This window comes from Lepidochelys olivacea (genome assembly GCF_965140295.1).
Source record: "Lepidochelys olivacea isolate rLepOli2 genome assembly, chromosome: 1".
NCBI lineage: Eukaryota > Metazoa > Chordata > Testudines > Cheloniidae > Lepidochelys > Lepidochelys olivacea.
The window spans coordinates 306,707,587-306,730,306 of NC_140411.1; the positions used below are offsets into that span (position 1 = coordinate 306,707,587).

The window sequence follows — 22,720 nt, forward strand, 5'->3', positions numbered from 1 at the left end:
TATTTTACTGCATTAGACCAAAGTTTACATCTAGTTTTCTTGGTGCAATACTCTGCTAAGGGACATGTTTTGAAAAGGTCAGATTATCTCTGCAAACGTTTAACAAGGGCCTCCAGGAAATAACTGATCTTTCCAACACGGCAAAATCTTATATAGCAAAACAACGAATTAGTTCCTAGCAGTGCAGTGCCTTTGTAACCGTAAGCAAAGGCACTTCGGACCCATAGAGTGCTAAGCATTGTTCTTATTTATTATTAATAAAACCGAATCCCTCTGAGTTAGCCTGGGGTTTAGATGATAAAGAAACCCCATGCTGAAAACATTGCAGCGTTTACCTCAATACCTCGTCTTTAAAAATCCCGGAAGATAATATGCATGGCAAACATGCTACAACATGTTGGCATGGATCATTCTCCTCCCAGAAAAAAAAAAAAACCGGTAAAAGCGCGGACTTGTTAAATATTTGCATAGCTGTGAAATGAATCACTGGGACAATCTCCCTCTTGCAATCTCCCTCCCTCCCCAAAAGGAACCCCATTTGCCACAGTTGTTCTTACATGTAAGCTATTGTCAAAGAAAAATACAAACTCCTCACTTTGGTAGGGATGTGAAATACAACTACTCTCATTGCTTTCCGCTCTGAAACATCAATGCCACCGCTTTCGTACACGCTATCTGGTGCTCTGCAAGAGGATTTATGAAGGAAACTGGAGGCTTCTGACTGCGACCAGAGAACACAGAGACAGCTCCGAAGAGCTTGTCATCCGAGGGCTAAAATTTGGTGCCTTTCCAGCACCACCGCCCTCGCAACATGCCGACGTGCTGCAAAGTGAATACATCGATTTTCCTTTTCGGAGCAAGCAGCAGCCTCCCTTGGATCGCTGTGTGGAGTGGTTGGCAAGGCAACCTCTCCCCCCCCCCCCACCCCAAGGTTTCAAAATCTGCACAGGCAGAACAAAGTTGGGAAAGTCCAGTTGCAGGATTATTGTTTCCCCTTTCCACCCCCTGCTGCTCCCAGAGCTTTGGGGATGTGCCTAGACCCACCATTGCTGTCATCCCAGCCAAAAGCAAGCAGAACAACCTCTGGCCGGCGGCCAGCTGTCTCACTTATAGCTACCTCCCCCTCGCTTGCTTTTTACAATACAGGATCTTCCTTTCTCAGCGCGTCTAAATTATAGCGCAGTGACACCGCAGTCCGACTCTCCATCAAGCCCAGGACAGCATGTCTGGTAGCCAATACGTAGACTCAGAGGTAGGATTTGCCTTGGGATCCTTTCAAAAGTCAGTTTCAGGTCAGGTACTTCTCGTTCCTGCTTCTTCCTGGCTCCAAGTACCTGCTTCAGCTATCGCTGGCTTGGCTTCTCTGGGCATTCTTGGCACTTTACTGATCTTGCTCTTGACCGTGACCCCTTCCAGCAAAGGAGATGGGGAGGGATGCTTAGAGATAAGGGGGGTTGTTTGTCCATGTTGCTGGCTCTCCAAGGAAATTCGATCTATTATTTGGCACCTTTGGGAAAGTTCCTCTCCCCATCCAGAGCCGACCGCTTTCCCTGCGTCCGGCTCTTTAGCTTGGATTTGTAAACACATCTCTGTAGGGAACCGCGTCGCTCCGCAAAGCGACCGGGTCAGGGGAAGCGCCGACAGTTTATTTCGCGGGCTGTTCATGAAGCCGCAGGGTGTTTGCAGCCAGCACTGGTGGCATGTTGCACAACGAGCAAAAGGCACCGCCAGCCCCACCTGAGCGGGCTGTTCGGCCCGCTGCAGCCCCGTCGGGAAGGGGGTCTGCTCTGCCCCGGCAGCGACTCTCCTCGGCAGCCCCGGGGAGGAGCATCTGACAAGGGCCCAGGGCGCCCCGTGCCGGGGGCTCTGGGCTGACGGCATGTGGGGGCTGAGGGGTGAGATCAGGGACTCGGAGCCGCAGCTGGCTGGGCTGGAGATGGGAGCCAAGTGAGGGACCCGGCGCAGAGATCGGGGCCGGGCACGCTACAGCCCGAGGCTGGAGAAGGATGGCTGAAATGAGGAGGCTGGAGATCGGCCTGAGACAGGGGGACAGACCTGAGATCCCCTGGGGGGGGGGCGCCGGGGAGGGGGGTAGGGACTGAGACAAGCCCCGGGGCCTGGACATGGCCCAGCTCGGAGATCTGGCGCTGCCGGGATGGGGTGGGTGGGGGGCAGCGGGGGGCAGCCCGGCACTGGGCGGCGGTGGCTGGGGCACGGAGCGGGCGCGGATTCAGCGGGGCTGGGCACATTCTCCTCGGGGGCGAGGGCGCGGCGGGGCGGGCTGGGCGCCGGGGACCCCTGGCGGCGGGAGTCGGTGCGCTGCCCGGGACGGCGCGCGCGAGGGGTGTGGTGTGGGCTGCTTTTATCCGGTTAAAAAGCCAGCCGGGGGGCAGGCTCGGCGCTGAAGGGTCCCCGGCTCCGCGCGCGCCGCAGCCCAGCCGCTGGATGAGCTGGTGACGCTCCCCGCCAGCGCCCAGCCCCGGGCAGCGCCTCATCTCTGCCCCGCTCCCGTCCCGTGCCCAGGGGCTCCTGTACGCCGCGCCCGCCCGGGAGCACGGGAACATCTACAAACCCCACAACAAGAGCATGGCCGAGGAGCTGAACGAGAAGGCGATGCACGACGTGCACACCAAGGAGATCGACCTGGTCAACCGGGACCCCCACGGGCTCAACGACGACGTGGTCAAGGTAAGGATTAAAAGCCAGGAGACGCGGGAGATCCGGGGGGGGGGCAGAGAAGCTGGAGCCGTTTTGTTGTTATGGGGGGATTTTTTTTTTCCCGACAGCAGCTCCAAGTGCCGGCGGCACGGTGTTTGCAGAGGTGCCAGGGACGGAGCTGACAACATTTGAGACAGTTCATTGCTTCCCTCCACCACCTGCTGTCCCGGCAAACTATTTAAAAGGGGGGGAGGCACTCTACTGCATCGGCTTAAATAGCCTCCTGTGAGTCAATACATTAATGGTGACTAGCTGGGAAGCTGGAGACCCGTGGGACCGCAACAGAATGGGGGGGCCGGGGGGACACACACCCGCTAAGTGAATGAACCTGCGCTACGTGTTCCAGACCCATGGAAGCTGTTGCGGGAGCGCAGGGGAAACGGGGGATTCGGCAGCGTCCGCACAGCCTGCTCCTCTGAAACGTGTTTTCTGGGCATCTCTAACCGGTAACCAACCAGCTACTGGAGCTTTCACGCCAGTAGTGCAAGCTGAACAAAATGCAGCTATAACTGTGCGAACTGTCCTTCTGTTGCAGTCCCGCTGGCTGCAAATGCTTGTTGGTGGGGTGAGACATGGAACGAACATTACCATATTTAACCCAGGAAGGGAGATTTTACTGGCCAGCAATGATTCCTATAAATGCCTTATAAAGGAATGGCCAAAAAAAAAAAAAAAAAAAAAGCAAAAATCAGGTGGAACTCAGATTACACTGTTAAGGATATTGACCGTGATTTCTCTCAACTACTTTCCTGTGGAACAGCTTTTTCCTGATCCAGATGCACACAGCTCACTTTTCCTAAGCCAAATGTTTGCAAAACCATAGCCCCTGGTTATTTTTTCCCCGCCAATAGTGAAATGATAAAAGCAGGCAATAAACAAGCAAAAACTCACTGTGACTAGATCTCTGGTCAGATTTTTAATTCCAATTTTGATCATTTCAGCAAATCTGGGTCAATGGACATTGTTGCCTGGGCCCATCTGGGTCAGAGAAACCCTGGAGTTGATCCCTCATTAGCAGAGGAATTTTATACTACACATGTGAAGGCCAAGGACAATGTCCTTCAAATTTGTTGGAATCTGCGGAAACATCAGATATGCACTCAATGCTAACCTGTTTCAGATCCAGCAGTCACTTAGTGCAATCCTAGTCCATCCTGCCTCTAGGATGGGAGGCAAAGCCTGTCTATTCAGGTACTTTCAGGGAAACGTTTCATTCTCTTTGTATCAGAACAATTTCACTTTTGTTGATTTTTAAGGCAGGTTGGTGAAATGATTTAGACCTCTAGGTCCTAATCCAGAAAGGTACAGAGCAGTCTTAAATCTCATTGACTGCAACAAGATTTGAAGGCAGTCATCACAGCAGAGGCTCTCTGCCTTGCTGGATCAAGCCCTAAAAGTTTTTGCAGGCAGATGGAATGCTCATAGAGCTATTTCCATGACTTTGGCTTTACAATCTAGAAACAAAAGAAGTTAAATTCTGTACACACTGAAAAATGGTCTACAAAAAGATACAGAATGGTGCAAATCTCAATTTACAAACCAACAACTTGTATTTATAAATCGAGAATTTTGTTTTCCTTTTGGTTGTGGAAGAGGAGATGTAGGGGGAGAGCTATGTGAGAGTTCAGAGAGGAGCATGCTAGTGCTCATGTAACCCACATATCTTCTGGGTGTGGTGTTCTATCCCATCTAGTGGCACCCAGCCCACTTAGACAGAAAAATTAATGCGTCTACTCTACCGTGTCAGCTAAGGGCCAAATGGCTTTTAGCTTATTGTAGCAGAGGCTCATGCATTTAGCTCCAGAGGTCCCAGGTTCGATCCTGCCCACTAGTGACCTGGGACAGTTGGTGTTACACTCACTGTATGCTGCAGCAGTGGTAGTAGAAGTCCCCATTGCAACTAAAACTTCTGAGTATGAGTCATAGCCCCCAGGCAGGCTGGAATCTGGATAGCCACAGAACAGAACTAAACAGAGAAAGAAAGATCCTACTGGGAAAAGAAGCAGATCGCAGATGGGGGGAAAAACATAGCTGTCTTAAAGCAAACTGAAATTTACAAAGCACATCCCTTCCACCTGTCCACAGGGACAAGTCCTGCAGATGGTTGTTTGTTACTCCCAGTGACCCAAAAGAAAGTTAAAAAGTAAGAACTATAGGAATTTAAAAAAAACCCAAACCTTTGATCTCTCTCTGAAACAATCTGGATCCCTCTTATCCACAAATGTGCCACTTGCAAACACTCTAAAAATCCCCACCAACCAACCAGTCAGAAAACTCATATTGCTTCCAAGGTATGCCCATCCCAGTGAGTGAGTGACAGGGAATGTCAGTATCATATCAAGACAGTGTTCAGATCCCCACTTTCAGTAAAGCTTAGAGAGATAGGGTGGGTGAGGTAATATCTTTTATTGGACCAACTTCTGTTGGTAAGAGAGACAAGCTTTCACGCTACACAGGGTATCCAACTTTTGTTTTTTTACTAACAGCAACATTTGCAAAATTCGTAGGGCAATTGGAAAAACAACATTTTCCCGCCTAGTTACCAGATAGTCAATCATTTCTTTTGCTGTTTATACTTTATTTCACAGATACTTCCAATTTGCAAACTTTAGATCCAAATTTCCGGGTTCTTTGGCTACTGCTTTTAAGTTCAGCTCTTTAAGTGGCAAACATAAAGTTCATATCCAGTTTATGATCCATATCAGAGCTTTCTGAGAGCTTCTGGAAAGGCAGTGTAGTCTAGTGGACAGGACTTGACTGGGTGTCAGGTAATCTGGGTTCTGCTCCTGTCTCAACCACTAGCTGGCTGTGTTCCTTGAGCAGGCAATTTTGCTTCTATTCCCCCCTGCCATTTGTCCATCTCATCTACTTAGACAGTAAGTTGTTCAGGGCAGAGAATGTGTTTGTACAGTACCTAGCACAATAGGGCCCCAGTCTCAGCTGGGGTTTTTAGGTGCTACCATACAAGTAATATTACAATACAAGTAATAAACAAATAGTACAAGTTCAGGGGTGTATGGAGTCAGAGTAGTGATTCAGCCCTATTTCTACTTTGTTTAAAATATTTGTGTTTCACCAGATTCAGAACTTTCAGCCTTTTACTCGGCATCCATGCATTTCTTGCCACTATGCTATGAGAGTCAGACGGTAACATGGGGGCAAGTAAATCAACCATGAAAAGTAAATGATTAGACAGAGAACAAGGAATCTGCTCTGTAAGCAGCTCTTTAAAAGGCCTCAGTGCTGCCTGCATTCAAAAAAATCTCATAACAAGTTTTAAAAATAACCCGAGATTGTGAGAAGCAGGGGATGCGTTCCCCTGATGTACATCACGCTGAGCCACACAGTTCACTGCATTTGCACAGTGTCCTCTGCACCAGATAAATAAGCTATATGGAGCACAGCAGTAAAGTAAGGTGATGTCAGCTAGGTAGGAATCAAGAAAAGGGCTTACACCTGCTCCTGATCTGTACTGACACTGGGGGACTGGAGGAGCTTGACTCTAAAGCTAAAGATATTGGTGACCTAAGCTTCAGTCACAATGTGACTTTAAAAGGTCTGTGAAATGGAAGCTAAGTGCCACACTAATTCCTGAAAAGCTGACTAAATGGCCCCATTTATTTTAGCATTGGGGTGTATATTACAACTCCCAGTACCTAAGGCCCTCTCTGTTAAGGTGAAAAGGCAGCATGATGTGGGATTCTACGTGGGAGGAAGGATGGTGTAGTGGTTGGGGTAGGCCAGGCCAGGCCTTAGAAATTGTAGGGTCAATTCCCTATCCTGCCACAGTGCTTGCTCCTTGGCAAGTCATTTAGTCTTTCTGGGCCTCAGTTCCCCTTCTAATAGATAATAATAGTGCTTCCTTATCTCACAGGTATATGCCAAAGATAAATACTTTAAAGCCACAGTAGGCACCAAGTCGAAAATTTAGGCACAAGTGAGATCCTCAAAAGCCTTACTGAGCTGCCACCTAACCCTGAAGACTCCTAAAATCTCCTGACATCGACATTTTCACTGTAAAAGTCCCCAGGTTACCCAAGTTTCTGCTGCTGGGCATATGCACAACACCTCACTCTAGATGCCTGGGCCCCAGATGACCCTCAAGCTAGATGAAGATTGGCTTATGCCCTGCCTATCTCACCTGTGGGCCAGATCCGGTAGGCATTTTCAAAGCACACCCAACACCAAGCAAAACAGCTGGAGGAGCAGAGGAGGCATTGAAATGCCTCAGATTTGAGCTTCAGATCGTACAGTGATGTCCCCCTTATAAGTACCTTCAATAGTTAGTTTTACCCCTGTCCAATCTCTGACTGTGGGGTGGGAGTGGGGGGAGAAAGAATCTTTCAACATCTGGCATTTCCTCATGCTCACGTAAGGCCGCATTCTACAAGATGCCAAGTGCCCCTGACTGGGCAACATGGTGCAGGATGAGGTTCTAAATTAATTGATATGCTCAAATCTCTTCATGTGTGTACAACATTGTGTATTCATGAGGCTGTGTGAGAGAAAAACAACTTGCTTTAAGCAGTACCATGTGTTGGGCTGTTTGGACTGAACTACCACAGGGTGAATACGGCAAAACTTTTCCAGGGGTATTCTCAGTGTTGTCAATGAATTAGCTTCAGCCACGGGCTCAGCTCTCATGTCAGCTTGCAGTGAACATTCATGTGATCAAATGTTATTGGCATGAATGTTCATGGGACATGAATTTCATAGTTCCATGCATGAGTATTTTCCAAATTGAATTTGAAAACTGACATGCAGAAGTACTGGTGTGCTTCCACACTTGCCCAATCAGGGAAGAGAAACAATACCACATGTCTTATTTCATAGACTCATAGACTTTAAGGCTAGAAGGGCCTTTAAGGACTGTCCAATCCCCACTAACCAACAGAGCTCAACTAGTGTGTATACTCACACGCAGCTGTTTGATGTCTATGGAGTGAAAAAAATTGCCAAAAATTAATAAAATATTTTTAAAGAACAAATAAATCTAAGAAAACTGCAACATTTGGGGACATTTCATGAGCAGAAAATATCTGCTACATTTATCAAATATATTTTTGTTCCAAACTTTTTACTCAGCTCCAAATTGAACATTGTTGTCTCGTGTTAGTCTTTGACGTAACAGTCCTTTATAAATAAAACAGCAGCACCTCTGCAATTTTATTTTTCTTATGCACTCAGATACTCTGGTGATGGAGGCCATATAAGTTTGTAAAGAGGGACAAAATAAAAGTAATTGTGTTTGCTTGCCACTGAGTGCCATATTTTCCTGTTTTATTTGCTGTACGGTCTACATTACCAAAAATGACCACTAATTTTGTGTCCAGCCCCTGGGTACCCAACTTGAGACCTGCTGGGTCTAATTTATGAGTGCTGAGCACCTGCACCTCCTATTTGAAGTTGTGGGTTCTCAATGTCTCAGACGAACATGCCTTCATGTCTCAGGTTGGACACCAAAATTGAGGCACCAAAAACTGGTTCTTTTCAAAATGTAGGCCTTCAGTAGTATCTATATTAAGTTCTTCTTTCATCATGCAGATCTGTTACAATTTATTCTAAAGTTACAATTTTCCTGAGAGGATGTTTTTCATCCACTTAGAAAAAAATGGGGTAAAACGCTTAGTTACATGTGTGCAACCCCACTGAAGTCAATGGAGTCGCATACATGGAGGAGAACAGAATTTGGCTTGTCTTTGTTTATGCTTTCTTTTAAAAACTTAGCTCAATTTGCATAATGAATTTAAAAGTGAGTGTTGGTGCAACATTTTGATATAAAGAGAGAGGTATGAAGACATGCTGGAATCTCATGAGTATGTAAAGATTCTCTGCTTATCAGAATCTAGGTCATTTTCAGTCGAAGCCAGACTTTACATCTACAAGAAGGCACTTTCTGAGGGTTAAGGCCTACATTAATTTCTCCAGTCAGAAATCATTTGGGGTAGAGGTATAGGAAGGAGGGGTAGAGTGTAACCTCAACTCCCTTGTGAGACCCACATAAGTCCAGGCAAATTTGTAGTACTAGCACTCAGCAGGAGGACAGAGAATGCTCCCTCTCTTTTTCCTCTGGGATGAGGGGGAGCGAGCTAGAAGATGGGGTAATGGCTCCATCTACCCGACAGTGGAATTGGCCAGCCAGCTGGAAGGTAGTAATGGGTTCTAGCAGCAGGTGTACTGCCTTTGCACCTGCGAGATCCTAGGGCCATTCTGTAGTACATAGAACAGCCTTACAGCTATATAGCTCATATACCACAATTGACTCTGAGCTGTACTCTGCACTTTCTATGCCACGTTCTTCACCTCTGTGAGAGGCGACACAACCGTTAGTGTCTTTATCACAACAATGACGTTTATCACAAACCCCTTATTGTTCTCATCTGCCTTTTATCATTCCCCAAGGGAGCCAATATTCACCTGTGGCTGGCTGAGGAGGAGGGGGTGCTTTCTTCATGAGGACTTTATCACTCTCTGCACTTCCTAAAATTGTGCCCCACAACACACTTTGATTTTTTTTCCATCGTAGGGCCAAATTATGGTCCTGAAACCCTCTGTAGTGTGGCCTGGGGAACACTTTGAGTGCTCCCGCAGTGGTGGAGGAAGACATTCTGCCTGCATAAGGCATAACAACTTCACTGGTTCTGGGAAAAGCACAGCGAGGAGCAGGTTTCTTTGCACCTTAAAAAATATGTAGCCTATCCTCCTCCAGCAATTCCTTGTTTCTTACCCAAGCTGGGTGGGCTATGTCCAGCCTCCCAGCCCACTCAGCCGTGCCGCCTCAGCACCAGTAGGGACTACCAGTGATGATACAGCTACAGTATTTGGTTCCCACTCCTTGGTCATGAGCATAGCCAGCCAGATAATGACTGTCTCCTTCAAGGGTGTGTTGGATAGGAAATGTCCATTGCACCCTCTGGAAAACCCATGCAAGGCCATCCACAATTTGGTTCTTATTTTGTTTTTAAAAAGCAATGACCACCAACTACTTACTGCTTGAGAGACCCTTCTTTTGGCAGACATCTTCTGATTTACTACAGATACAAACTACAGCTACAAATTCAGGGGAGGGATAGCTCAGTGGTTTGAGCTTTGGCCTATTAAACCCAGGGTTGTGAGTTCAATCCTTGAGGGGGGCCATTTAGGGATCTGGGGCAAAAATTTGGGGTTGGTCCTGCTTTGAGCAGGGGGTTGCACTAGATGAGGTCCTTTCCAACCCTGAGATTCTATGAAACAACAAGGAGCTTTTGCACCTAGTTTAATTTGCAAAAGCTTTTATCATTGTTGCTCAAGTACAATTAAGTATTCAGTCCTTCCACTACAACAGTTTATTCAGCTTGATGCAGTTCAGCTCACTACAGGATCAAACATATTCCAGAAACTTTGATCAGATGTGAACAAACATCACATACACCATTTACACTGGTATTAGGGAGGGCACTACTATTCAGTCTGTCCAATGAGCCATGCTGGCTTGGCACGCCCCCTTCATGTATCTTAAAACAAGACTTAGCAGAATTTGATTTTTTTAATATAATTTTGATAGATAATATCACTGTTTATTTGTAAGCATTTTTTCTATTTTTATTTATTTAAAATTTCATGGTTGTGGGAAATTATGCAGGGAGGGGTATCAGACAACAGGATGGGTCAGACAATAATCATTTAATGACCACAGACATTGATTTTTAAAAGTTAAAGCTTTATAACCATTAAAATAGAAATTGTCAACATCACGTCAAAATATACAGAGTAAATATCCTTAAATCAAACTCTACTAAGTTCTAGCTCAGCATTTTTCTTACTTTGCCTATCTGTACATTTCCGTTATTATCAATGAAAATATTTTTCATCGGTTTGTGTGTATGCGGTGAAATTGACATTTTACCCACATTTACAGATAAAAATCTAATCCTTCCAAGCCTACTTAAAAACATTTATGACTCCCATCAATGGCTAAAAAGAGAAAGTCAGTGCCAAAGGCAATATTAACTCAAATTAATCACCTCATCTAATACTTTGCACCTAGGCAGTCAGACACCTGTGTGTGGAGTGCAGCATAAATACAGAGATAGATGTCTAGCCAGACAGAGCATTTTCCATCTAATGAATGAAGGAATAGCTTAGTTCACAAACCTTCTGTGAGGAAAGTCAGGTTTGTCATCCATGTTTTACAGATGGAAGTGCTAAGGCACAGAAAGATTGTGGCTTGTCCAGAGTCAGTGGCAGAGCCAGGAATAGAATCCAGGGGTCGAACTAGATGAAATAAGAGAAAATCCAGAGCTCAGCCAGAACTTTTCTTCCACCAGGAATGGATGAGATTTAATAAACAGTCCCTTTCCTTTGTTTCTGCACAGTGCCGATAGTTTCTTAATGTCAAATATTAACTTGCAAGTGTTTATTTGGCTCCTTAATTGTACATAGTCCCAGAAGTTTGGACAAACTTTGCCTACCCATACACTCTGGTGGCCTTGTTCAAATAACTCTTCCAGCTCTGGATTCAGGGGTTAGGGGATTGATTCACCATTGCAATACTCCAGTGTTATATCAGGGTACACTGGTTTGGAACTGGAGTAATGTAGATAGGGAATTGAGGCAGAGCACAGCTCTTTCAAAGCATCAGTCATACTTTACATGGAAGGCAAGGAAGTATTGGGTACTCTTTTGCAGGTCTCGGAAGATTAATCATTCATAGGGATTGCAGTGGTTAACCAGTAATTGTATTTATTCTGATCAAAGCCTCTTTTTAAAATATTTTGTTTATATTTAAGCTCTCACCATAATTAAACCCTTATGCATTGGCTTCTTGTTTAACACCAATGAATATGATTCATAATGTTTATTTGTTTGCTATGGTGACATAATTAACTATTCAGTACTGATGCTTATTGTATTATCATTTTTACACTGCCCCAAATTATACCAGGTGCTTCACAGAAGGCAAATGTTATAGCCAACATAATTTGACAGATTGCATGTAACACACAAACTTTAAAAAGACTTTGACAAGTTAGAATTATCAGTGGGTAAATGTCATTTTGGGGCAGAATTTCCTGTATGATGCATAGTGTTGAACTCTTTATCTCACAATTCTTCATTAACAAAACTGGGAGTTCTGTGACATGAACATGTAAGGAGTATGCAATAGAGAGCGCTGCACATTAGGTCCAAAAAGAGTATTTTACACTTTGACACTTTTCAAGCAATAAGAAGCAATACATCATACTAAACTGGCTTGGATGAAGCTATAGAACTAGGGGCACCTGCTAACTGAAGAGAAAATCCATGTCAATTAAAAAGAAAAGGAGTACTTGTGGCACCTTGGAGACTAACAAATTTATTTGAGCATAAGCTTTCGTGAGCTACAGCTCATTAAATTGGTTAGTCTCTAAGGTGCCACAAGTCCTCCTTGTCTTTTTGCGGATACAGACTAACACGGCTGCTACTCTGAAACCTGTCAATTAAATTAATCTCAGTATTTCTCTGTACCCTCCAATGGCCAGCCTCTTAATAACTTTAAATGGTAGCCCTTATTATAGGCAATTTCATCCACAGTGTAACTCTCTGACTTCAGGGGAATTGTATGTGGGATGAGTTTGGTCTGTAGTCTTATGCTTATCTGGCACACATGCTATGTTTTTAGACAAGTGGGAACTGATAAATTCAGCTTCTCAAATAGTAAGCGAGAAGATACCATCACAGCTTAAGGTGAAAGCATCACATTCCCTATTCAGACTGCTGCTGTGCTCAGTATAAACTGGGATTTTCAAAAGACTCATAGACTTTAAAGTCAGAAGGGGCCATTATGATCATCTAGTCTGACCTCCTGCACAACGCAGGCCACAGAATCTCACCCACCCACTTCTGTAATAAACCCCTAACCTATGTCTGACTTACTGAAGTCCTCAAATCATGGTTTAAAGACTTCAAGGTGCAGAGAATCTTCCAGCAAGTGATCCGTGCCCCACGCTGCAGAGGAAGGCGAAAAACCCCGAGGGCCTCTTCCAATCTGCCCTGGAGGAAAATCCCTTCCTGACCCCAAATATGGTGATCAGCTAAACCCTGAGCATCTGGGCAAGACTCACCAGCCAGACACCCAGGAAAGAATTCTCTGTAGTAACTCAGATCCCACCCCATCTAACATCCCATCACAGGCCATTGGGCATATTTATTGCTAATAGTCAAAGATCAATTAATTGCCAAAATTAGGCTATCCCATCATACCATCCCCTCCATAAACTTATCAAGCTTAGTCTTGAAGCCAGATATGTTTTTTTCCCCACTACTCCCCTGGGAAGGCTGTTCCAGTATTTCACTCCTCTGATAGTTAGAAACCTTCATCTAATTTCAAGACTAAACTTCCTGATGGCCAGTTTATAACCATTTGTTCTTGTGCCCACATTGGTACTGAACTCAAATAATTCCTCTCCCTCTCTGGTATATATCCCTCTGATATATTTATAGAGAGCAATCATATCTCCCCTCAGCCTTCTTTTGGTTAGGGTAAACAAGCCAAGCTCTTTGAGTCTCCTTTCATAAAACAGGTTTTCCATTCCTCGGATCATTCTAGTAGTCCTTCTCCGTACCTGTTCCAGTTTGAATTCATCCTTCTTAAACATGGGAGACCAGAACTGCACACAGTATTCAAGGTGAGGTTTCACCAGTGCCTTGTATAACGGTACTAACACCTCCTTATCTCCACTGGAAATACCTCGCCTGATGCATCCCAAGACCGCATTAGCTTTTTTCACGCCAATATCGCATTGGCGGCTCATAGTCATCCTGTGATCAACCAATACTCCGAGTTCCTTCTCCTTCTCTGTTACTTCCAACTGATGCGTCCCCAGCTTATAACAAAAATTCTTGTTATTAATCCCTAAATGCAGGACCTTGCACTTTTCACTATTAAATTTCATCCTATTACTATTACTCCAGTTTACAAGGTCATCCAGATCTTCCTGTATGATATCCCGGTCCTTCTCTGTAGTGGCAATACCTCCCAGCTTCGTGTCATCCACAAACTTTATTAGCACAAGGGAGCATCAGTGGGGTTTGGACACCTACTTCCCACAGGCGCCTTCAAAATCCCTGCCGTCACTCCCAAAAAATAACAAGAAGCACACTCCATTTGCACACTACACACAGTTACTATTTCCTATCGGCCCCATTTCTCTGCTCCCAATCCTTTTATGAGTTCCACACAGACAGATCTCTGTTCCTGTGCAGACTTCATTGCAGGAGCAAGGCCCTAGACTCACAGTGTCATCTATAGAAATTATAGCAATATTTAAAATTAAATAGTTTTAACACTGTTACTTGAGGATCTGTAATTTAAGGCATTTAAAAATTCTAACAGAGGACATGCAGAGACAAATATTTTGAAAAGGCTCAGAAAAGTTAATTAGACTTTAAACAGCTTTATGCACCTTGTATTAATGCTACCTTCAGTTCTAGGCATGGCAGGTAAAAAACGGGGTGGGCGGGAGGCACGTGAGGGGAAGAAGAGAGAGAAAATTGTTACATATCATTATGGCAATCAAAGGGAAAGTGTTTATTTCAGTTGATGTAGTGTGCCTACCCAGTGGAAACTGGGTGTTGGGAAATTATACTTCTCATCCCAGTGACGTGTTGGTGCTTCTACACAAATTCGCATTAAATTTGTTTAATAAAATCTTTGTTATTAAGGAGCTTGTGTTTGTAAGTGGGGAGGTTTAGGTGAATGAGAGAGAGGCTAGCGGCACAGTATAAAGTGGTACTGGAGCACAAACATGTGAGCTAGAACCTGATCCAAAGGCCGTTATAGCTAATGGAAATATTAACAGCATCAGGGCCCAAAAAAGAAGACATTTTGTTTTAAAGAGTGGTGGAGTCTTTTAAAAATCTGTTTACCAAAATCTTTATTTCTCATAAAGAAATCCTAGGGTGAAATCCTGATATCAATGGCAGATTTCTCCTTGACTTCAGAGTTGCCTGAATTTTACCTCGAAACTATATTTTTTCTGAGTAGGAAACATTTTCAGATATCCCTGGTGTAGGTGGTTGAATCAGATGTATCAAATTGTGGCTTGTGAAACAAAGTGATACAAAAAAGTTAAACGTAGTTGAGAAAAGTTTCAGTATGGGGAAAATGTAGTGACCTAACCTAGCTTTCAGAACACCAGTTTCCAGGGAGGGAAACAGCAACTTTGTTTCCTCTATGACAAATTTACTTTGGCAACATCAAAGTAATTTTCCTCGGGAATTGGCTGGTAGGAATACACCACCTGCACAGGACATATAGCAGTACTTCAGATAGATTCAGATGACTCCTTGGATGGATAGTTCATCAAATCTCTCAAGCTATATTGAGGCAGACCAGGTGAGAACTTGGATAAAGGCCCTCTAAAGAATGCCTAGTTGTTGCAAGAAATTATGTTGGTAAAAGCAGGTGGAATTGTCTCTGCATTCACATGCATAACTTTGCTCTCACAAGTAGTTACAGTGACTTCAGTGGGACCGCTCAACTGATCAAGTTAAGCATGTGCTAAGAAATGTATGCAGGCCTTGGTTGGTACTGAATCAATAACCCCACATAGTGTCAGGGAACCAGACGCTGTCTTCTTGGCAGGACATAAAACTGGAGCTGGGTGAATGAAAAGCAAATAATTTATCTGAAATGCGCACAAGCAAATCATGATTTTCTCAGAATTATTCATTATTCAAAATTATTTACTGAATGTATCTGTGGATTGTTTACAAGCAGCCCATTGGAATGATTTGATATTCAGAACTGAATATTTGAACCATATTGGTTAGTTTTGATTGAACACTTGCAATATTTCTCTTTGCTGATTGGAGGAGTGTCAGCCTTATAATCAGGATTCTTATTTATGAATTCAGCATTTGCTTTCTGTTAATATTTTCAAGTACTCGCCAAAGATTCGTTATTTCCATGAATATTCTTGCCAGGAAACGAATTTACTAGAATATTGTAGTTCAAGTGAACACAAAAAGGGGAGGAAACACAATCAAAGCAAACTCACTTAAAAGTTTGAGCACATATTTGTGGGATATTTTTATTTATTTATTTGCAGCATTGAGCCAGTTCTATATAAAACCAAGGTTCTGATTATTTGTGGTCCTAGTGTTTCTTTTTTCTGACTATTTGTGGTCCTAGTGTGTTTTTTGTTTTTTGTTTTTGTTTTTTTTTTTTTTTTGGTGCTAAAAAAGTGTCATCCCTGGGGGACCTGGCGGGCTTCTATGAAGGAAGTGTGCTCTGATGGACTGATTTCAGGGCTGGAAGCCAAAGTCTAATCTTGACTTTTGTATTCATTGGTTGTGTGGTCAAAGGCAAGTTACCTCTTTGTCTCATGTGCTGGAAGAGACTCTTGATACATTTCTTCCACCAGATTACAAGTCAAGGTGATTTCCCTGTTTCTGATCAAAATTATACCATCTCTGGATACTGCTAGAGATTCCTAATCTCTAAACATCTTTGTCAAACCATGAGGATCTATACTTTTGAATAGTAAGAATTTTGCCTTTGTCAGGTACCAGATTTCACCAAATGGCCAGTATTTAAAAGGGTTATTAGTGGGAAGCAGGACACCTGGGCATGAGCATGCTGTGCGTTTTCAGGGACAAAATATAAACATCCCAGAAATGCAGGTGAATATGTTTGTTTGCCAGATGGTGCTGCCTCCGTCCTCGGTTCTGGTCTGAGAGAGAGTTTTTGTTTAAAATGGAAAACAAGTGAAGAAAATCCACAGTTCCTCCCCCGCCCCCACCCAGGCAAGTGCAACCCAGGGCAGGGGGGTGTATTACAGGTCAAGGAGTGAAATATCTGTTGGAGTTTCTTGTAAGATGGACAGCAGCTCACCATGCCTGTTTCCTTTTCATAAAGGCTTTGAAGCTCTGAAGTGCTACGTAATGTCAGTGCTCTAGTTTATTATAAAATCAAAATCAGTAAAATCACATGGTTGCTAGGAGCCCAGGCAAAAGAGGAAAGGAGCAGCTCAATGACACATAACCCTACTCCCTCTGCTTCAACCCCAAATCAACCCCATATCCCTCTCCTAGTCTTCTCCTCTCCGCACATTCTGCGGGGATGACCTAATGTGCTTTTCCAACTTCTCGGTTCCTATGATACATCAGAAGGACTGTCAGGAAGACAGTTGGTTCTGTGTGTGGAAGCATGTATTTTGCAAAGGAAGTGGGAATGTTTGAGTCAGAGAAGCATTTAAAAGTTTGGATGCATTTTATCTGCAACTATTGGGCACTTCTTGCATAACTTTTACCTAGTTCCAACCACCCAACAATGTTCTCCAGATTTTGTAACTGCACATTTTCAATATCCAAAAAGTAAGTGGAAGCATAAATAGCTAAGAACAAAATCCTCTGGGCCTCCCATTATTTAATAACATATTCACCAGTCTTAACCACCTCTGGAAGAATTGTATCTGTCCTGGAGCTTCTCTCCTCTCCCAGATGTGACTCATAATACAGTGCGGCTATGGTCATTTTGAGACTATAGGCATCTTTGCTTGAACTGAATTGTTTTTAAAGGAAGTTGAGTAAATGGAAAAATTTAAATGATAAGCTGAGCACAATAGGGAAAGATCTTATCTGCTTCCTGCTATATGCTTGTTACTAGTCTTGTAAGGACACGATATAATCTAGCAAAAATATTGGGTTTTATTTAATGTGAGGAAAAATTTGCCGTAAAACAGCACAGTGCTGGCATTAAAATCAGCCTCAACATTTCACATTAGACATGTTTTAAAAATATAAATAACCCCTTTTTATGGCTATATAGAAATATATTCATGCATGTACATTGCTCATTAAGCACCTGGCTTTTGATCAGGCCCCGCAGCCCAGGAGAGCATTTAAGCCCATGATTTCAGTGGGCCCATTCATGTGCTTGAAGTGAAGCACATACTTAAGTGCTTTGTTAGATCTGGGGCTTAAGGGTTCAATTCTGAAAGGGGCTGAGTGCTTCCATAAGGAGCTGAACACCCTCCCACTGACTTCAGTGGAAACTGAGGGCTTTTAGCACTTCATCGTGGCGCTCAGCACCTTGCTAGTTCACGCTGAAACTGAGCATCAGTGGTGTATGTAAATTGGATCGTTTGTGACCACACGCAGTAGTGCTCCAAAAACATGGCAGTGTTTTTTTGGGCATGCATCATCATACCTGCAGAAATGTTGGCTGGATTGAAACCTCTGGGAAAATGTGGCCTTTAGGTATCCTTCGTTATCTTCCCAGGCAACACAACATGGTAAAGTTTGCTTTGCAATAGGTGATGTCTCAAAGAACAAACTTTCAAAAGGGGCAGCAATGATAGCTGGAGGTTTGGGATTGGAATTTGTAGGAAACACCCCACAACTCCACAGCTTTTGATATATAACTCACTCTTGCACCCATCTCTCTTTTCTCATATAAAGAGTGCACATTTCTTCGTTGAGCAGGCTGCTCCTTCGGAACAATAACTCTTATCTCAGACACTGTAATTAATAGAGGTTTTCTTTAAACAAACCTTGAAAGAGTAGACAAGTTCTTCATATCATTTGCCTCCTTGCAAATAAATCTCTGTTCAAACGGACTTAACTCACTGATAAACTAGTTTAAAAAACACCTCCAGGGCAAATGAAACTGCAGTATTTTTCATAGCAAAACCTAACAAAAGCTACAAGCAATGCAACAACTAGCTTTACCAAACTGAATAGTAGGAAACAAAGAACCGCTGAGGTCAGGAAATGTATTGTAGACATAGAACAGAAGTTGGTAATGTTTAAAAATCTTTGGCCTAAACAGAAGGTTATTTTGAGTTATTAGCATCCTTTAATTGGTCAAAGCCCATTTCCTTACCTTGTGTCCATAATTTAACATGCCTGTATTTTCATTAGCATTGCAGACGTGTCATGGCCATGTCACAATACACCCTAGAGGCTGCAGAATAACTAGTTCCCTGGTGTACATGTACTGCAGTGAGGGAGGCCTCTGCCTAAATCTGTGCCTGACTGCGTGGAGCTGCAACAAGGTCTTTACAGGCTAACCTTCGTTTGGTATATTTGACAAAAGTGGAACCCAAGTAAAGTTTATCTTATCCTCATGAGCCAGTGAGTTTCCCCACTAAAAGCTAATGGGAACCTTTGCTGTATCTCTCTGCCCTAATTTCCATATTTCTGGCCACTTCACTCCTATTTTTACACGGCTTGGTTCACTTTGGCTCTTGTTATCAGTCTGATGACACTCAGCATCGCAGAGTGTTACTGAACTGATAACCAGAGGGGAAAGCTAAGAGACATGAACATGCTGTGGGAGAGGCAGGAAGAGTGATGTAGTCAGAACAATGGAAATGACAATAGAACCTAGAAATGAGGTGTCATAAATATAAAGGGAAGGGTAAACCCCTTTGAAATCCCTCCTGGCCAGGGGAAAGCTCCTCTCACCTGTAAAGGGTTAAGAAGCTAAAGGTAACCTCGCTGGCACCTGACCAAAATGACCAATGAGGAGACAAGATACTTTCAAAAGCTGGGAGGAGGGAGAGAAACAAAGGGTTTGTGTGTCTGTCTGTAGTCGTCTTGGCCGGGGACAGAACAGGAATGGAGTCTTAGAACTTTTAGTAAGTAATCTAGCTAGGTATGTGTTAGATTATGATTTCTTTAAATGGCTGAGAAAAGAATTGTGCTGAATAGAATAACTATTTCTGTCTGTGTATCTTTTTTGTAACTTAAGGTTTTGCCTAGAGGGGTTCTCTATGTTTTTGAATCTAATTACCCTGTAAGATATATACCATCCTGATTTTACAGGGGGGATTTCTTTATTTCTATTTACTTCTATTTTTTATTAAAAGTCTTCTTGTAAAACACTGAATGCTTTTTCATTGTTCTCAGATCCAAGGGTTTGGGTCTGTGGTCACCTATGCAAATTGGTGAGGCTTTTTATCCAACATTTCCCAGGAAAGGGGGAGTGCAAGTGTTGGGAGGATTGTTCATTGTTCTTAAGATCCAAGGGTCTGGGTCTGTAGTCACCTAGGCAAATTGGTGAGGCTTTTTATCCAACATTTCCCAGGAAAGGGGGGGTGCAAGTGTTGGGAGGATTGTTCATTGTTCTTAAGATCCAAGGGTCTGGGTCTGTAGTCACCTATGCAAATTGGTGAGGCTTTTTACCAAACCTTGTCCAGGAAGTGGGGTGCAAGGTTTTGGGAAGTATTTTGGGGGGAAGGACGCGTCCAAACAGCTCTTCCCCAGTAACCAGTATTAGTTTGGTGGTGGTAGCGGCCATTCCAAGGATAACGGGGGTAATATTTGTTACCTTGGGGAAGTTTTGACCTAAGCTGGTAAAGATAAGCTTAGGAGGTTTTTCATGCAGGTCCCCACATCTGTACCCTAGAGTTCAGAGTGGGGGAGGAACCTTGACATGAGGATAACAAAATGCATAGGTTGCGTAGTGCATATTCTGCTTGTACAGGGTTGATCCCTATGCTAGGGGCAGAATCTGCTCCTCAGAGGAGGCATCAGGGTGATTGTTATGACTAAGGCTCCGTGTTAGTCTTGGCAGTCAGGTCACAGATTTTGAGACTTTCCATGACCACCTGAGCAGCTCGGGCAGCCCCCAGGCCAGGCGCACCAGCTTTTGCTGGGGCTGTCTCAGGCTCCCTGCGCTCCCCCTACCCCGCCCACAGCAGGTGTTTGGGTGTGGGGGGGCGGGCTCAGGGCTGGGGATTGGGGTGCCGGGCGGTGCTTACCTGGGGCAGGGAGGCTCCCCAGAAGGGCAACAGGAACTCCCCTCCCTCAGCTCCTAGCTCCAAGTGCTGGCTCCGCCCGCAGGCACTGCCCCTGCAGTTCCCATTGGCCACGGTTGCCAGCCAACGGGAGCTGCAGAACCCAGCACCCACAACACCCCCCCCCACCCTGGGCCATGCTCCTCCCCTCCCCAACTACCCGTGGCACCCCCCAGGCTGTCCCCGACCTAGCACCCACAGTGCCCCCAGGGCCGCTCCCCTGAGCCGCCCCTCCACCCCCCAAGTTTTAGTCAGGGGTATACAGTAAAAGTCCTGGACAGGTCACAGGCTGTGATTTTTTTTTTATTGCCCGTGATCTGTCCATGACTTGTATTAAAAATACCCATGACTGAAATGTAGCCTTAGTTATGATCCACTCCCTGATCCTTTGGGCTGATCTGTGCTGGCTGCACTGTGAGGTAGAGCACCCTTGGGGCTGCTTTATCTTATGCCAGCTGGCATAACTCCTAAATGAACACATAGCAGCTGAGAATTGGTGGAGTCCAGCTGTGCTCCCTTAATAATAATACTTCCTTTCTCCTACACTTTGCCTGTCTTGTCTATTTAGACCATAACCTGCAAGAACTGTCTCATCCTATGTGATTGTACAGCACTTAACACACTAAAGCTCCAGTCTTAGCTGAGACCTTCTAATCACTTATGTAATTTCACTGTGTTTGCGCCATGAACAGACTGATCGCTACATTTATGAATACTGTACATGACTGAAAGTCTCCTAATTTGCCATGCTGCTCATTGGTCTTTTCACTCTCAGGAGTCAGGTTAACATCACTACTTAATCACTGTGGAGCAGCTTGGGACTTGTGGCCAGTAGAAAAGTGAAAAGGGAAGATGTGGCAATGGGACATTGACTGCAATTCATATGAGATGGTGTATTCAGTATTGTGCAATATAATCTAAAATTGATATAAAAGTTCCCACGTTTGTTAAAGTTAGTCTAGAACAGTAATCCCTCCCTGATTGTTGGTGGCATGAACTAATAATTGTTTAGCCTCTCACACACATAACGGTTCCTCTGTACTTTTAGGACATTTGTGTGTGACTTGAGCTGTACCACCGTGGCATAGCAAGTACCATGATTCCGTGACATCATCTTCATCTCTTACACTTGGAAAAGGAATGTCTGCCAAGAAAAGAAATATGGCCTGATTCTCCTCTCCTCAGGAGTCACTCCACAGAAGTCTGTACAGTTAGGCTAGTGTTGTAAGATGAGCAGTTACCGAGACTCAGGCCTAGAGAGAACATTCACTCGACTTTTCAGCCTGAAAAGCAACGAGATTGCTTTGGAGTCATATTTTTAAAATAAATATTTCACCATTGTAATGAATTATATATAAATACACCTGAGCACATGGGTGATTCTAATCATTTACTTTAACAGCTCTGTGAGTTCCATGTAAACATATAGTTTCTTTTTTTGGGTGCCAAAAAGATAGTCTGTTGTTAACAAAAACGACCGGTAAGTTAAAGATGCAGCCTCAGAAGGGCTAAAGGGCTTCAATGCAAAGTTAGTTTCCCAGTAAGATTTAATGTTTCTACTATGAGCCAGTTGAAAAAAAATAAATTCTCCTGTAAAACAGCCAGCCTGTGCAAACTCAATCCTGCGGTCCTTCTGGATGCGTGAAAAGACTTTTGGCCTAATCCTAAAAACCCTTTATGCAAAGGATGAGCACTGAACTAATTTGAGGAGCAATTTGACTCATTGCGGAAGCAAATAAATCTATGTTGCTGAATACATTTTATGTTTCACCAACGTTAGCATAATGTGATACAAAAGTGAATGTTGATGACAGTTTTCATGTGCTTAACTAGAAAAATCCTTGTATAGTTTGGGGAAAGAGTTACTATAACCTAAAGCTTGTTATCTTAACTATTGCAGAAATGTCTTTTTTTAACAACATGTTTTTATGTTCATGAATGAGGCAATATACACACTGCATAGATTCACACTCATATGTTCCACGCCCGGTTAGGAAGGTTGGCTCTAGAAATCAGTGTTGCAGGTCTTAGAATCATCTAAATTCCAGCACATGGATCATTAAACTCCAAGCTTTCTACTGAAACAGAAATATAATATCCAGACCCTGTCCTAATGAAAATGAGGCTTTTTTTCACTTCTGCATGTATACATTTTTTTGTAATGTATTTGACTGGATTCAACACCACCTGACAGTTCATTTTACCAAACAATGTCACAACACATCAAGCAAGGATTA

At 43.8% G+C, this 22,720-nt stretch overlaps 1 protein-coding gene across 2 annotated transcripts in view; it reads left to right on the plus strand.

Annotated features, from left to right (window-relative positions):
• Positions 1 to 1,017: 1,017 nt before the first annotated feature.
• Positions 1,018 to 22,720, plus strand: part of CAV1 (caveolin 1) — a 29,152-nt gene continuing 7,449 nt past the window's right edge. Inside the window, exons 1-2 of one of the 2 annotated variants that reach the window (XM_084621121.1) lie at positions 1,018 to 1,252; positions 2,524 to 2,688. In XM_084621121.1, coding sequence (XP_084477247.1) covers positions 1,223 to 1,252; positions 2,524 to 2,688 — 195 coding nt within the window. In that variant the 5' untranslated portion in view covers positions 1,018 to 1,222. Of the gene's footprint in view, positions 1,253 to 1,671; positions 1,896 to 2,523; positions 2,689 to 22,720 lie in introns of those variants that run through there. The other variant, XM_084621122.1, reaches the window with a different exon arrangement.